This window comes from Artibeus jamaicensis, unplaced genomic scaffold, assembly GCF_021234435.1.
Source record: "Artibeus jamaicensis isolate MK-2021 breed Jamaican fruit bat unplaced genomic scaffold, CSHL_Jam_final contig_465, whole genome shotgun sequence".
NCBI lineage: Eukaryota > Metazoa > Chordata > Mammalia > Chiroptera > Phyllostomidae > Artibeus > Artibeus jamaicensis.
In genome coordinates this window covers 26,553,136-26,570,656 of record NW_026521843.1, presented here as the reverse complement: position 1 = coordinate 26,570,656, position 17,521 = coordinate 26,553,136, and the positions used below count along the sequence as shown (strand labels likewise).

At 37.3% G+C, this 17,521-nt stretch overlaps 1 protein-coding gene across 7 annotated transcripts in view; it reads left to right on the top strand.

The window, feature by feature from the left end:
- THADA (THADA armadillo repeat containing) overlaps window positions 1-17,521 on the top strand; it is a 288,531-nt gene that overhangs the window by 15,162 nt on the left and 255,848 nt on the right. For all 7 annotated transcript variants that reach the window (XM_053667075.1, XM_053667073.1, XM_053667074.1 and 4 more), the window contains 7 exons: window positions 443-1,149; window positions 3,363-3,514; window positions 4,607-4,762; window positions 5,491-5,613; window positions 8,961-9,084; window positions 14,646-14,797; window positions 16,831-17,041. In XM_053667075.1, coding sequence (XP_053523050.1) covers window positions 443-1,149; window positions 3,363-3,514; window positions 4,607-4,762; window positions 5,491-5,613; window positions 8,961-9,084; window positions 14,646-14,797; window positions 16,831-17,041 — 1,625 coding nt within the window. The remainder of the gene's footprint in view (window positions 1-442; window positions 1,150-3,362; window positions 3,515-4,606; window positions 4,763-5,490; window positions 5,614-8,960; window positions 9,085-14,645; window positions 14,798-16,830; window positions 17,042-17,521) is intronic.

Below are 17,521 nucleotides of genomic sequence, written 5' to 3'. Positions count from 1 at the left end.
TAACAGATTGAGGTATAATTTACAGAGGTTTTTTTTTTTTTTGGTATATTCACAGGAGGTTCAATTATCACTACAATCTACTTTAGAATATTTTCATTACCCTCAAAAGAAACCCCATTCCAACTAACTTTTTCCAACCCTAGCTGCTCAGTATATTGTAAAATACCTGTGAAACAATCATCAAAATCAAAATAATGAACATTTTCATCACCTTCAAAGGTTTCCTGTGTCTTTTTTGGATTGTCTTTCACAAGATGAATAGATTTTATATAAAAGTCTGAGATCTGTTTTTGCCTTGTTTCTGATTTTTTTTGTTGTAAATTTAGTAGTGATTAAATATTCTGATCATTCTTTGTGTTTTGTATTTTTAAAGTTTAAATAGTTATAAAATGAAATTTCTTTTACTAGTCACTTTATAATAACATGGTTCATTTTTCTTCAGGATCAAGGAATCAGCCCTGGAAATGTTTCTCTCTAGAATTTTGGCGTCTTGGACTAACTCAGCCATATATGTTCTTGAATCAAGTTCCCCAAGCCTAAAGGACAGTCTGAATGGGAATTCAAGCATAATTAAGAGACTTCTGGAATATGTCTATACCCACTGGGAACATCCGTTGGATGCTTTGAGACACCAAAACAAAATCATATTCAGAAATATTCTCCGAATGCACCAGCTCACTCTCCCAGAGGCGGAGGTAGACCAGTCAGATCTGGCTGCGGATCATTTCACTTTTGAACTGACTCAGAGTCTTCTGCGATTGGAATGGCACATTAAGGGAAAGTATATATGCCTTGGTTGTTTAGTAGATTGCATAGGAGTGGAACGTATTTTGGCATTAGCTAAAACTATTCCATCGCAAATCTTAGAGGTGATGGGGGACCAGTCACTGGTACCTTATGCAAGTGACCTCTTAGAAACCATGTTTAAAAATCATAAGAGTCATTTGAAATCTCAGGCTGTCGACAGTACTTGGGTTGATAAGTGGCATGAGACTTGGGTTTCTCCTCTCCTTCACATACTGTGTGAAGGAAGTCTGGATCAAAAATCTTACGTGATTGATTATTACTTGCCAAAATTATTGAATTGCAACCCTGAAAGTTTAAGCTACATGGTGAAGATTCTTCAGACTTCTGCTGATGCTAAAACTGGTAAGAAGGTGATTTTTGTGTTTTAGTAATTTCTGGTTAGGATTTTTAAGTGTCGTTATCCAGGCAGATACTGACTATATTCAAATTTAAATGTCATCACTTCTGCAAATAGTAAAGTAGGATATTAACAATAGGGATTTCAGATTGAAACCAATGTTACTGCACACAGCTGAATAGAGGTTCTTTTTGCTGACGTCATTTCTATAGGCTAAGGATTGATTCCAATTATGATTATGAGGTACATTTCATTATAGTAGTCCTTCCTTGTGTGCAGAGGGTACATTTAAAGACTCCCATGGATACCTGAAGCTATGGATGGTACCAAACCCTATATATACTATGTTTTTTCTTTGCATGCATACTTATGATAAAGTTTAATTTATAAATTAGGCAATTTCACAGATATTAGAGTTGTTTTTACTATAGATTTTAGCAACCCCAGCATACAATTACTTTTTTCTTATCAAGTTGGGATTTTCACTTTTTTTTTGCTTAAAGTAAACACTTTACGGCTTCCCTTTGGTGTACCCGAATTGCCAGCATTGGTACCCTTTGCTTTGGGGCCATTATTAAGTAAAATAAAGATTGTGTAGCACCAGCACTGGGATGCTGTGGCAGTCGTAACTGAGTTGTCCACTAAGTGACCAACCGGTCAGTAGCATGTACAGTGTGGACATGCCAGACAAAGGGATGACTCAGGTCTCGGGATGGACAGAGTGGGACGATGTGAGACATCATCACACTACTCAGAACAGTGCTCAGTGTAAAACTTGTGATTCATTTATTTCTGGAATTCTTCATATACTATTTTTGGGTCACAGTTGACTGTGGGTAAATGGAACTGTAGAAAATGAACTGTGGATAAGGGGTGACTACTGTATTGGGTTTTAATTTATTTTGCCAAGTTCTCATTTGTCATTTGGTTGTCAGACTGGAGTAAAAGTTTGTGTGTTTGACATAACTTGCTTATTGAAGTGATCAAAACAGTAATTAAAAGCTATTTTGGCAAGGTTAAACAGGTAAATTGGCAGTGGCAAGTTTTTGCCTTGGGGAAAGAGGCAAAACATTTAGAGACATGACCTAAGAAATAGCTGTCTATAATAATTTAGAATAGGGGTAAACATTCCATGCAAACTCAGTAACCCCGAAGGAGTCACTGCATTAGAGGGTAGTATAGTAATTAATATGTAAAATTATGATTCTGACTCATCATGCAGATCTTAACGTTATCATATTCTGTTTAACAAAGCAGGAATATGGTACCCTACATTACATTTTAAGAATATTTGCAACTAAAATAATTTAAAAATTTTCAGTACTTCAAAGAGTAGCTTAAAAGATAGGTAAAAAGTCTGATTCCTATACACAAAAGTAAGTCATTGTTTATAATTTTAATAATTATTCTTACCTTTTTGAGAAGCCATTTGAAGGTCAGTATTCATGAATCTGTTCTGAAGTAAGGCAGGATTTGTTTGTTTGTTTTTAAGATTTTATTTATTTTAGAGTGAAGGGAAGGGAAGGAGAGGCATCAATGTTTCACTCCCTACTGGGGACCTGGCCCGCCACCCAGGTATGTACCCTGACTGGGAATTGAACCAGTGACTCTTTGGTTCTCAGGCTGGCACTCAATCTACTGAGCCACACCAGCCAGGGCAGGATTTGTTTTCGTATCAAGGTGCCCTGTGAGCCAGAGCTCCTTGTCTCCTTAGTAATGGCTGATGTCCTAGCCTATGAGAGCATCATGTTCTTTGTGATTCTCCTTTTATCTTCTGTACTAGGGGGAGATGCTCAGGGAGGTTCAGTGTTTGTTTTTAGAGAAATGAAACACTGAGTGTTTTTCCTATTTTTGGCTAAAGGTCAGTTTAGTTATTTTTATTGTTTCAAACACTTCTCCACCTGATTTTTTCCTAATTTGTTTTTGAATAGGCAAGGAAAAAGTAAGAATACTAGCAAAAAATTATGATTTTTTAAAAGGTTAACAATAAGAGGATTATGTTTATTTAAAATTATTGACACAAGAATCATTAAATGTTTAAAATAATTATTTTATAATAGGAACTTTAACTTATGCTAGAATTCAGTTTAAAATATGATTTTTATTTTTGAAATATAATTTTATTATAAACATGAAAATTGTGGTTATTATCATTACGTAGCACAATCCTGGGCTTTGTTATTGCACTTTCGAAATGAGCGATCTTTTCCATCCTTAGGGTCTCATCATAGTAGAGGGGCTCTGGGAGCTTTGATGGCATGTCTGCGAACAGCGAGAGCTCATGGACATCTTCAGTCTGCAACCGATGCCTGGGGGAGTCTTGTGTGCAGTGCAAAGATAAAGCAAGGCTTAATTCATCAGCACTGCCAAGTAAGGACTTCATGTATGCAGTAGATCCCTGATTTGTTTTTCATTTAGCAGTTCAATAGAGAGGTCCCTGTTACGTCCATCACTACTTCAAGGGGCCCATAAGGATGATGAATAGAGAATGAAAAGTGAAGACCCTGTACTTAGGCTACTTGGAGTTTAGTTGAAGGAATAAGAAAACCTGCATAAAACAACTAGAGACTCTTAGAAGAAAATACAGACACAAGAGTCCTTCATGTGTAAGGACTTGGGAAGCTCAGGAAAACAGACCGAGTGGAGCACTGGTGGCTGATTAGGAAGGTGCTAACTGGTTAGAGGAGAGGAGGCACTGGCGCCCACGGAATGACGGACAGGACTGGAGAATGATTAAACGCGTTGTTTGGCAGGAGTGGAGTGTTCTGTGTGTGTCAGGGAAGCCTCCAGTCCTAGGCTGAAGGCGTCGGTTTTCATTCACTTGGTAACTGGGAACCACTTTCAGCGGTGAGGTGGAGTTAATGCAAACAGGGGAGCGTGCAGGGTGGGAGCCAGAAGAAAGCAGGAGACTGGTTAGACACGCATGACAGCGATCTGAGAGGGAAGTGACGAGGTCCCGGGTGGAGTGGCCACTGAGAAAGCGAATGAAGTCAGCCATTACTGTGGGATAAGAATCCTTAAGACTGTTTAATAAATACCCAATTTACACATTTAATAAGGTAATTTTATAGAAAATGACCTTAGAATCTTTGAGATTAGGGCAACTTTCCGAAGTACACATTGGTAAACAAAGGCTTACTGATTTGCACCCCCCACCCTTTGGTAGCCTGTGTAAATAATTAAATATGTCAAGTGGTTTAGGCTTCACTTATTTCATTGAAAAATTAACATTTTACCTGGCTGGTTTGGCTCAGTGGATTGAATGCGGGCCTGCAAACCAAAGTGTCCAGTCAGGGCACATGCCTGGGTTGTGGGCCAGGTCCCCAGTGTGGGGTGCACAGGAGGCGACCCCACATTGATGTTTCTGTCCCTCTCTTCCTCTGTCCCCCTCCCTCTAAAAATAAATAAACTCTTTTTTTTAAAGAAAGAAAAACTACCATTTTATTGCTTGGTGTGTTTTAGGTGCGGATAGATACATTGGGCTTGCTTTGTGAAAGTAATCGCAGCACAGAAATCGTTTCCACAGAAGAAATGCAGTGGATTCAGTTCTTCATCACATACAATCTTAACAGTCAGTCTCCAGGAGTGCGGCAACAGATTTGTTCTCTTCTTAAAAAGGTAGAATTTTTCATCAGAAAGCATAGGAAAGTATGAACTTTGACCTTGAAATGTTTTACCAAAAGATCCCCGATTTGGGAGTGTGCGAGAATAATGGTCATGGGCCGCAGTGCCGCAGTCCCTCACGGCCCTTCTGCGAGCCATACTGTGATCCCCAAGAAGAGTTACGTTTGGGGTCAAAGTCCAGAGTGAAAAGTTTTGTCATTTCGGTGTAATAAATCAAACCAGAGCTCTGTTTTTTTTTTTTTTTTTTTAAGGAAAAAAAGGTCTAATGATGAGTTTTTGTGGTGTAAGTTATCTTAAGAAACTTAAAGAGAAGGAAGGATGCCCTTGTATTTTTATAGTTTCTTGAACCACCTCATGAAACCGTCATTATTGAATAATTCACCTTGAAATAATCATGCGACACATTTATGGAATGAAGAATATTAGAGTATAGAAGTAAATATATTATCTTAAGTTAGGTTCAGGCTGACCCAAAGGAAACAGAACTATGATTTAATGACTTGTGGTCTGGTTTGCAGTAATACATTGGTTTTGGTTTTTAAAACATAAATGCTAATTTTCTGTCTGAAAGACACTGTGTAAACATTAAGAGTTTAAAAACCAGCACTTTCCTTGCCTCAAGTTTTAGTGTAAAGAATTTAGAAAGTTTTTCCTTTGTCTTATAGGCTGACATTTAGGGTTAACATGTCTTGCATATGCTTCATTTTTCTTTTTCTCAAAAGTTGTTTTGTAGGATACAGGAGAGTTCTCAGGTCCTTTATAAACTGGAGCAAAATAAATCCAAACACGAACCGGAGAATGAGTTCACCAAACAACACCCTTCTGTCTCTTTACAGCAGTATAAGGTAGGTGATATATTTCTGGACATAGGGATTTGTGAGAAACCCAAAACAATTATGAACATTATTATGAACGTGCGTTAAAGGGAGAGAAATAGAAGTCTCGGTAAGTAGGGTTTCTCTGTTGCGTTCTTCAGGCTGGGTTGCACGTGTTCCTGTGGGTGCTTTTGTACTTCTCTTGAGGCAGACTGAGTTGTGGAATCCGTGCTGGATTTCAGATCTGTTGGAAAATAATACTGATGAGTTGGCTTCAGTAATTTACAGTTTCTGTGGGCCAGATGAATTTAGCTCTTTAACCAAAAGGCAATTGTTGGCCCTGAACTCCTCCACACTTTCCTAGGGTGGAAGAAGGCCATGTCTGGGCCTGCTTCCATTGTACTATGATATTCAGCAGCTTGATGGGCTTCTGGCCCCTGGTCCAGCTATGGGGGTTCCTGTTTATCCCATTTTGGAATGAGCTTAAACAGTGGGGCTGACTTTAGGATACTGTGTTAATGGGATAGGTGGAACCTCAGATATGGAAGCCCCAGTCTGGGCCAGGGCTCAGCTTGACAACTTTAATTTCTGTCCATCAGGACAGAATGAGCTTTCCACCACTGGTTTCTTACTCCAAATCTAGTCTCTCAGAAGTAGACTCTAATTTTTCTTCTAAGACACGGGTAGAGGACAGCGTTCATCTATTTTATTTCATTTAGGGAAACAAGTGTAATAAATTAATACATTGGAGCCATAATATATTACCTACCCTAAACATTCTAGATGGGCCCTAGGTTTCAATTTTCTATTAAAAGGTAAAAAGGTCATCTGAGGAAGAATATTCTTATGTAAAGTCTGAAATCAGCTTCATTTTTGTAGAATCCCACAATGAGGATTAGAGGAGTACAACCTAAACTTTAAGCACACAGGTTTAGTCCTAATTTTGCTATTGACTAGTTGGCTTACTTTACGAATCCATTCAACTGTAAGTGGGGTTAGTAACCTCTGTGAAAAGGTTGGTTTTGAGGATAAAGTGAGAAAGTGCTTTTAACCTCTAAAGCACTCCAGAGAGCCTTGCTGGGGGTCATTAAAAGTGATCAGAGTATATACTGAGCACTTAAACTGTGTGGAACAGTTATGTTTTAGCCTTTCTGTGGTCTAAGAAAACACATCTCTTTTTTTTCTTTTTGCAAGGGTAACGTGATATTTTCTCTGAATTAGGTACTTAGAAACACAAAACCAATTTTGGGGATTGATGTTCTGGATTTTCGTGTATGTGTGTTTTCTTAGTTGTGCTTATGGATATACATATTTTTTGACATCTAGTCTTTAGAGTCTTAATCTGAGTCAGTCCCATGGTTCTTATATATTCTCCCAACTGTAGTCACCTGTGGCTTTGGAGGTTGCGACTTTGGCATTATCTTGTGAACACCACCGTCACAGTGGGCGTCATGCACAGTATGTAGCAGGCCCAGAGCCAGCCGACAGACTGAGTGCCGGGGAAGAGAAGAGGCTGTTATCTAGAAGGGATGTTCTTAGTCCAGTGAGGGAGGTTATTGCATAACTGAATAACTGATAGTAATAGCTAGAGTACTTTTAAATTTGTAAAATGCTTTATATGCTGTGAGATAGACATTATTATCCTCACATAAAAGTGACAGAACTGAAGCTTGGAAAAGTTGAGTAACCTCCTCAAGGTCTCTCAGTAGTTAGCAGTGATCCAGATTTGCTCTTGACTCTAAAATCTGAGTAGTATTTTCCCTCAGTACCAGCTTAAGTGAAGGTTCAGAGTTAAGAAAGGGCAGAGAGAATTTGGGGAATGGTAGATCCCCAGGTGTGAATGGCATAGGGTACGTGGAGGAACAGAGGAATTGAGTACTGGCAAGTGAGTTAGAAAAGCAAGTTGGAAATTAGTTAGTAAATCAAGTAGAGTTTTGAATGCTAGGTCGAGGTAATTGGAAACCTCACTAAGAGCCATTAAAAGTGACTAGAGCAGCCCTGGCTGGTGTGGCTCCGTGGGTTGAGCTCTGCCCTGCAAACGAAGGGTTACTGATTAGACTCCCAATCAGAGCACATGCCTGGGTTGCAGACCACGTCCCCAGCAGGGGGAGTGCAAGACGCAACCACACATTAATGTTTCTCTCCCTCTCTTTCTCCCTCCCTTTCTTTCTCTAAAAAAAAATAATAATAAATACTCTTTTTAAAAAAAGTAACCAGAGCAAATATTGAGCCTCTTGTATGTGTGTGTAAGACAGTACGCTCAGGACTAGGGACATAAATGTACTATAAACCACGGTCCGTGCCTTCATTGTGCTTGCAGTCTGGTTGAGGGGAAGAACTCGTATCTAAAAATATAAATGACACTAATTGGTGTAAGATCATTCTAAAAGGATGAACTTATTGCCCTTTAATGGGAATATTATGGTACTCATTTATAATTAAAATTAGTTTAACTAGGGTATTTTCAGTAGCCACCCTATTTCTTTGAAACTTAATAGAAATAATAAACTAACAAACTCTTACTTAGGGCCTGTAAGGGCCTGCAGGATAAATCCTTGAAGTTGTAAGTCCTTGACCAGAGGAGTGAATGCAGGGATCCTACTAGAGTCACTTGAGACTAGAGTTGCTTTTATCTGCTCAGTTACAAATATATGTCATCAGGGCATAGTAGTGATGAGATGCCTGAGAATCACAACTTTTCCTAATAATTTTTCTCTTTGATGTTGCACAGAAAAAAATAACTTATTATTTTACTTAGAGCAAGCAGATTTTATCCTGGATGAAGTATTTTCCACTTCGCTTTTATTAAAAAATTGCATTTTACTGAAAGTTTTAATTTTCCATTATTTGTATAAACAGAATAGTAGAGCAGGAGTCTCAGAGGGGCAGACAGAAGACAATGGAATACTTGGACTTTTTACAGGAATTATGTCATCATAGCCAAATGTGTAAAGCTTGACATCTATCAAATTTATCGGGTAGTACATATTGGATATTTCTTTGGTCGTTTAAAAAGTTAAAATGTGTACATCCCTTTGATGCCTGAATGCCTCTGGTGAAGAAAGTCATTAGTCATACAGCTTTAGCATAAGTCAGGGCAGAATGGAGTTGTTTTTACTAAAAATGTTTATTTCTTGAGAGGAGTACAACGGGAATTGTACTTATTGACTCTATAAGTACAGAGTTCATTAAAGGCATGATGTAGTTTATGATCAAGGGTGTCAGTCAGAATTATCAAGGGAATTGAACAGCCAGTATTGTTCAGAAAACTTTTTTTCTCCCTTAATTAAAAGAAAAGGCTCCATTCTTAAAGGTGATACTTCGAAGATAACCCGTTGTGAATTAACTCAGTTGTACTCATTGTACTTTATTTTTAGAGTTTCATGTCATCCATCTGCAACAGCCTTTTTGAAGCACTGTTTCCTGGCTCTTCCTACCCAACGAGATTTTCAGCTTTAACCATTTTAGGCTCAATAGCTGAAGTTTTTCCTGACCCAGAAGGTAAGTTTTCAATAATGTTGAGGAAGGAAAGTGTTTTTATTTTGAAACACTTTCCTAAACACATGTTTTTCAACATTTTGTTTTACTTGAATTTGAGTTTTGTTGTCTTTTTAGGTTCTTACGGGAGGTTCTATTCTCCCTATGTAACTCTTATGTGTACATAATTAAATTTGTCAATAGGGACATGAGTGCGAGAAACTGTGGTTATTATTCGCCAACTCAAAACTACAGTTTTCATGGAACTGTGATTATTACAAGAGTCACTGTTCTCCTTATGCCCCAATTTATACGCTGATGTTCTAATACAGTGCCCAATCAGTTAAGTTTTAAAAGTAAAAAAAAAAAAGTTTTATGTATAACATTCCTCAGTGAGTCTCTGTGGTTAAAACGTGGTTTCCCTTTACATGTTATGCGTTTCATGAGTCTTGGTTTGGTTTCAGAAAGACTGTAAGAGGGTGTCGTTTCCAGGTATTCTGATTTAGTGATGGCCTTTGTTTCTTCCTCCGTGGGACACGCAGAGAGGCCGACTGCTTAACTTCGCTCTGAGTTTTTTTCCCTTTTTGACAAGATATGATTCTTTTTATCGATACACATGAGTTTATGTGTGTTTTCACATACATTTCTTGTCTGTGCTCAGTCTTTCTTGACTGTGGTCAAACAGAAAAATATCCCACTCAGCTGCTTTTTCTAAAGGCATGGCCAGAGGATCGGGGAACTTTACACTATAGTTAGAATTTTTTTTTTTTTTTAGTTTCAGTTTTTAGCAAAGCATACTTTTTTAGCTGGGAGGAGAGTAATTTGGTATTAACACAGGCTTGCTTCCAGGCTTGAAAGCCATTTTTTTCAAGTTTTTATTTGAAAAATTTCAAACCAACAGCAAAGCTTCAAGAATAGTTCAGTACAAAAAAAAAGAATAGTTCAGTACACAGCCATGTACCCTCTACATAGGTTTACTGCTTGTTTATATTTTGCCATACAGAAAGTTCACACTTAATGGCAATAATGGGTTCTTGGAAGCTGCAATTGTAAGTGAAACAGCATTTCACTTTTTTTTTTTTACTTTTAAAACTTAACTGATTGGGCACTGATTGGGCACCAACTTTACCAAAGGCTTATTGTTATTAACAGGAGTTGAGTTTCTACAGCATACTTTTGGCCTCAAAAACATCACCAAACTTCTAAATAAAGACCTAAAGCACTTCTAACATTAAACATGGAAATAAATATGAGATACACATACATTTAAGAGATATTAATAAAAACAAGTAAGATAATTATTTTCCAACCGATTTCTTTTGGTCAGGGTCTTGGGTGGCCTGAGCCCATCCTGACAGCTCAAGGCACAAGGTGGGAACCCACCCTGTGTAGGATGCTTTTCCCTTTCAGGGAGCAAGCTCCCCCACACACCACACTTATTCCGACTGGGACCATTCAGACACGCCAGTTAACCAGACATGCACATCTTTGGGATGTGGGAGGAAACTGGACTACGTGTACCAAACCTGTGCAGACACGGGGAGAACTTGCAGACTCCATGCTGACAGTGGCCCCTGCCAGGAATCCATTTTTGCCCTCATCGAGGTTATAATGAAAGGACACTGAATGAGTGATTTTCCTGAATGTCAAATTCAGGAAATTTAATGTTGATGTAATGCTGTTATCTAATATATAGTCTATATTCACATTTTTCCAGGTGTCCCAATAGGTAGCCTTTTTTAGAAAAAAATCCTTTCCCTTTAATTCAGGAACCAGTTCAAGATCATATATTGCATTTTGTTGTTATATCTGTTTTTGCCTCCTTAATCTGGAAAGTGTGTTATTTTGTGACATTAACATTTTAGAAAAATATATCTCAGTCTTATTGTTTCCTCATGATTTCATTGAGGTTATGCATTTTTGGTAGGAATGTTGCCTCGGTGATGTGATGTTTTTCTCGGGACATCACATCAGGAAGTGTATAATATTGGCTTGTCCCATCACTCATCATGATAAATCTGATCACCTCGTGAAAGTAGATGTGGAAGGCTGAAAAATTTTGACCTCCAGAAGGTATCCACATCAAATCCTTAGAACTCGTGAATGTGAACTTTACTTGGAAAAAGATTCTCTGTAGACATGATTAAGTTAAGATCTTAAAATGAGGTAATCTCAGATGATCTGGATGGCCCTACGTGCCATCACAAGTGTTGGTATGAGAGAGAGGCAAAGGGAGAGTGAAACATGGAAGAAGAGGGGTCGATGTGATAGTAGAGACTGGAGCGATGTGGCTACAAGCCATGGTCTGAACGAGACAAGGGATGAGTTCTTCTTTTGAGCCTCCACAGTAAGCACAGCCCTAACAACACCTTGATTTTGAACTTCTGGCTTCCAGGACTGTGAGAGAATAGATTTCTGTGGTTTTAAGCTACCAAGTTGGTGGTAAGTTGTTAGAACTGCCACAGAAAATGTATATAGGAGCATCCATCAATTTAGAGAATTTTAATGGTACTACAGCTGAACTTAGAAAATAAAGTTTTATCTAAGTGATTGCTTGTCCAATTAACAAAAAGTTTTCTGTACATTTAATGTACTTATAGTTGCACTTAGGTATAGGGGAAATAACACTAGGCTGAATTATACTGGTAATTTTCAACTGAGAGAGTGGTTTAATATATTTAGATGTACTTTAAAAGTGAAAATCCTGATTCATCTTCCTAATGAATGAGTTACATAATTGAATAGTTATTGATATCATAGTATTGTCACTATTAGTATTATAGTATTATAGTATTTATGTTAACTAAACAACTTGGGGGTAATGCAAATGATGTAAGTCATACTATATTAACTTTAAAGGAAGCTGAAGAGGCATGGTCATGAAATACAGAATGGGAAATGGAAACTTTATCTTTTTCTCAAGAACTTTAATGTGGGCCTTATTTTACAGAAAGTCTGTGATTTGGGATTAATCAGACGGTTTCTGCTTTTCCTCAAGTACGTCCTACCTAGTTCAAGAAGAATAAGCCACATGCATCTTTCTTACTCAGAATAAAATATCACAGTATTCATGGTGGAATACTAGATTTCACAATTGGATTAAAGGGTTGTCTGGCGAATATTTACTTAGTACTTATTATATATCATGCAGCCAAGGATATGCAGTGCTCCCCATTTCGGAGCTTAGATTTTAGTGAGGGGAGTCAGACAGTGCATTACTCAGCAATACATAGAATTCCAGGTGAGGATAAGAACAGTGAGGAAATATTTCAAGATAAGAAGGGGCGGGAGATGGTGCACAGGGCCTGGGAGGCTGGCTGTGTCACACGCTAGTGTCAGAGCTCTTCACCAACCAGTGGGTAAAGGAGCAATCACAAGGGCCATTGGAAACTACTTTGAGAGGAATGAAAACAAAACTATACTAAAATTTATGGGATGAGGCAAAAGCAGAGCTCAAAGGGAGATTTGTAGCTGTATGTGCCTACATTGAAGAAGAAAAGAGATCTGAATCAATAATCTAACTTTATACTTCAAGGGATTAGAAAAAGAGCAGACCTTACCTACAGCTAGCAGAAGGAAGGAAATAATGAAGATGGGTATGGAGATAAATGAAATGGAGTGTAGAAAAACAATACAGAAACAGTGAAACCGAAACTCAGGGTTTTTTTTTGTTTTTTTTTAAGATCAACAAAATTGACAAAGTTTTGGCTATGCTAAGGAAAAAGGCATAAATAACTAAAATCAAAAATGAAAGTAAGGATGTTTCTACTGAGCTTACAGAAATAAAAACGATTGTAAGACAATGCTATGAACAGTGTATTTCCAGTAAATTAATAACCTGGATGACATGGACAGATTTCTAGAAACATAAAATTACTTAAGAAAAATAGAAAATTTGAACAGACCAATAGCAAGTAAAGAGATAGAGTCGGTAATCAAAAGCCTCTAAACAGAGTCCAGGAGTGGCTTCACTGGTGAATTCTACCGAATGTGGAAAGAAGAATTAACACCAATCCTAATCAAACTCTTCCAAAAAGTTGGACAGGAGGGAACATTTCCTAACTCATTCTATGAGGCCAGCATTACCCTGCTACTAAAGCCAGATAAATTCCACAAGAAAACAATAGGCTAGTCTCCCTTATAAATGTAAATGCAAAAATTCTTAACAAAGTGCTAACAAACCAAATCTTTTAAAAGTACATATTATACATCATGGCTAAGTAAGTGGACTTTAATCCCAGGAATGTATGGGTGGTTCAACATAAGGAAAAAATAGTGTAGTATATGATACGTACCACATGAGAACAAAGGAAGAAAACACATGATGATCTCGATAAACACTCAGCAAGCTGGGGATATAAGGAACGTCTCAGTGTGATAAAGAACGTTCATGGAAAAGCCACAGCCAGCTCGCTGGGAAAGATGGCCTTTCTCCTGAGACGCAGATGCTCACTTGCACTAATGTTGTCCCCCGTTGTAGTGAAAGTTTTAGCGGAACAATGAGGCAAGAGAAAGAAAGAAAGGTATCCAAATTTGACTAGAAGAAGCAAATTTGAGCAGAGGTGTGAATGAAGTGACAGAAACTTCATTTCCTTGCTTTAGGAATTTCACAGGGGCATACTACCTTGTGAATAAGATGAAATAAAAAACTCACTGATTTATATTGAACAACATTTGTCAAATTAAGTAAGCATAGGACTATTTTCAGTTATTATCAGGGGTTAACTTGTTAAATGCTATTAAATGTTCACATTCTGCTATGAAAGCCATTATTTGCCACAGTTGTTCAGTGTTCATCTTGGAGTTAAATGAATTGAGCGACAACATTCTTTTGTGGTAGTTTTTCTGTTCATTTCTTGTTTGGCTGAAATTCATCTTTGAGAAGAGTTGGGGAAATGTTTTTTTTTTTTAATTTCTTGTACATTCAAAAATACTTATATTGCTATTATTTCTGACACTGGAATCATATTTTGATGCACAATTTTTTGTCATATTTTCTTTCCCTGAGGATTTCGTAAGCGTTGCTTCACTGTCTTCTAGCACTGCATGTTGCTGTGTCCGAGAGTGAAGCCAGACTATTTTTCCACTTTGTAGGTAAATTGAGCTGTTGCCTGAAAGGGCCAAAAGCTTCTCCTTTTATCTTCATTGTCCAGGAATTCTGTCGGGCTGTGTCACCTTGTTTATTCAGTGTTAGCTTAACTAAGACATGGTAGGACTTTGGAGTCTACATCAAGAAATTTTATGAAGATTTTCTAAAGATGTATTTCTTCATTTAGTGGTTTTTATTTATTCAAAAAATAACTTGGGTACTTGTTATATAACTTTTTGAAAATGAATAAAGTGGTTTTAAACATTTTTATTTAAACAAATGAAAAAGTGTTTCCTTCCTATTTAGAAAACTGTAATACCTATTATTTTACATTTTAAGAAATAAAGTTAATGGAAAAATTATTTTTGTGTTATTATGGGTAAAGTATGAAGTGTGAATTTTTGTACAAATTTCCTATAAATTTGTCCAAATAGCTTCAAAATGTTGATTTCTCTTACGTTTTATGAACTTTTCAATCTTTTTTTTTTTTTTTTAGGTCAAGCTCAAACAGTGTATCAGCTGAGTCATGATATTGATGTTGGCCATTTCCAAACACTAATAGGTTGTTTAACCAGCACTTTTGAAACAGTGAAAATTTTAGCCTTCGATCTTCTGATGAAGTTACCAAAAACGGTTGTCTGGTTGCAGGTATTTGGACTTTTCCTATATAAATGTGTATGCATGCAAACTACTGTGTAAAGCAGTAGATTATCAGTGGGTTGTCCAGGCTCCTTGCATCTGCTTTCTTCCACTTCTGGCGGTTTCCATTGTCATTAGTGCCTCTGCTGTTGTGGGGTGGCAGGATGGCAGAGGTGGGGATAGGGGATGGCGAAGGAGGTAATGATGTTGTAGAGAAAACAAAGTCCAAATCAGTGAGCTTTGTTTTTTAATTGTTTTGATAAAAAGGGAGGTGTAGGAGGCAGTAGGTTTTCTTGTTTACGAGACTATTGGTACATTTCAGTTAACTGTGGTCTCCCCAGTTTCCTTGGACATGTTAATGCTTGATCAAAATACATCAGTTACAGTAACTTGAACAAAAAATTTTGAGATAATCTCCCTGCTTAGTACACTGGGTAGCTGGGTGTTAAGTGAGGTAGAAAACATGTTTCTCATCTTCCTACAAGCAGTAGCTAAACCGAGACTGAAACTCAGAGTTCTTGAGGTTAACAACAGTTCTCTCCCTGGTCGGTCTACTACATCTCCAGTCTCCACTCTCTTCCCAGCACCTTGCACTTCCCATGGTTCTAATATCCGGTCTGGCTTGCATATTAGTAAAGTGATCTTAGGATAGGCATTCAAGATTTTAAAATATTAATTATATATTTCCAAAGTCTTTCTTTTGGTATACCTTATATCAATATATTATTGATATATAATTACTATTTTAATATAGTTAAATTTAAAACATTTTTGAATGCTAACCTAAGCTCTCTAAGGATATATTTATATACACACACACATATATACACACATAGATATATATATATATAAAATCTACTGCCCTTATTTCTTGTGGAACAACATATCCAGGGTCTTTATGTTGTATTTTGATTGACCTCAGATGGTAGAACAAAAATATTTCAGATTCCAAAGTCTATATATTAATGTTTCTTACTGACTGGTTAGTTAAGGAATTCAGAGACTTAACTGTTAGTTACAAAGAATGGCTTAGGTGCTTAATTCTTTCAAATACTATTTAGAGTTGAGCTTTTGGACACTGTTTTTAAGGTTTTTATGTCATAAAAAATTAAACATATCAAAAGGCAAAGAATTTAAATTGCAACTAACTGATATTTGAATTAGTACATTAGTACATTTGACATCATTAATTGTGAGTGTACCTATAATGAAATTCATATTTAAGTTTATAATATTTTTTCTCCTATTAGACAGCTGTGGAATAATCCTAGTCGAATCCGTATTTTTGAGCAAACACTGGGTTCCAGCATGGCGGACATGCCCCTTGTCAGTCGTGGAGTTGGGACTAGGACCCACGTCCCCTGTCCTCAGCCCATGTGCCTTTCCATGGGTGTTACAGTGAATTGTCCTTTGTTCTGTCTTTTTTAGGATGGGGCTGCGTGAGTGGATTTGTCTTTGTATGTGAGATATAGGTAGATACAGGTGTGGTGTGTATCTACCTATACAGCTCTGATGCAGAATTTCTGAGACTTCTCTGATTAATTTCCATGTGTATACATGGAGCTTTGCTAGGAGCAGATTTGTGTTTTTGAATGGATTTGTATTTTCCTCCTTTGAACTAGCTCTATGGGAAGAAGGAGGGGAGAAGGGTAGGACTATGCCAACCAGGTAAAAGAACCTGGATATACAAAAGAACTCTGGTCTCTGTATATAGAAATGATGGGAATGATCTGGCTGTTGTCATAGCAGAATTCCGGCAGGAAAAAGTACCTTCCTGCTGAAGGAAGGTACTTTTTTTAAAAAAAGCTTTATCAATGTGGAATATCCCAACTAATATTATTTTCAAGACCCTCATCACTAGAACTGATTAATAATAATCATTAACTAGTATAATAAAAACTCTAACCTACATTCAGGGAAAAGGGAATTAATGTTCTTACTGAGTTGCAGTTATGTAGCAGGCTCTCTTTTTAAGTACGTATTACTCCTTCAAGTTAAAGACATGTTTTAGTGACAGTTACTGAGTCTGCACTTTATTCTAGGATTCAGAGAAACTGCAAGGCTTATTCCAGGCAGCACTGACGCTCAGCACCAGCACCAAACCCTATGACTGTGTAACAGCTTCCTACCTGTTGAACTTCTTGATCTGTCAGAATGCTCTGCCGTCATCTCTGTCCACCTACTTAACTCAGCAGGTTTTGTGTGGAGATGGAGATAAGTCTGCTGCTGTGGTGGAAAGTAACACATTAATGGGTTTGTATTGAGTAAATGACCTTTTGCTCTTATTTATCAAAACCAGTATCTTACTCATTCATTCTTCATTTACTTAGAATATCTAATGGTTAAACATTTCTTGTGGTTTTTTGTTTGAGTTTACCATCATAGTAGTTTATCAGCTTATGAGAATACCATGAGTTTCTCTTATGCAAATCATTTCTTCAGCTCTAACACTTGCTTTTAAACAGATGTTCATATTAAATAAGTAGATGTGCAAATGTACATTAATAAAGCTGCTATTGAACTCTCTCTGTACTAAACATGTACTTTTTCTTCTGCAGAAATTTTACCCTGACTGTAGCCACATCGTCTTTGTTACTTGTGCGCAGAGCAGAGAGTTCCTTTGTTGTAGTTTGTGTTTCACGTGGCTGACATGCCCCTGCTCTTTACTCTTTCCTTACAGCCAGTTCTAAAACCTAGGGTCTCCGTTAGCTGATTTCAACACATATGTGTTGG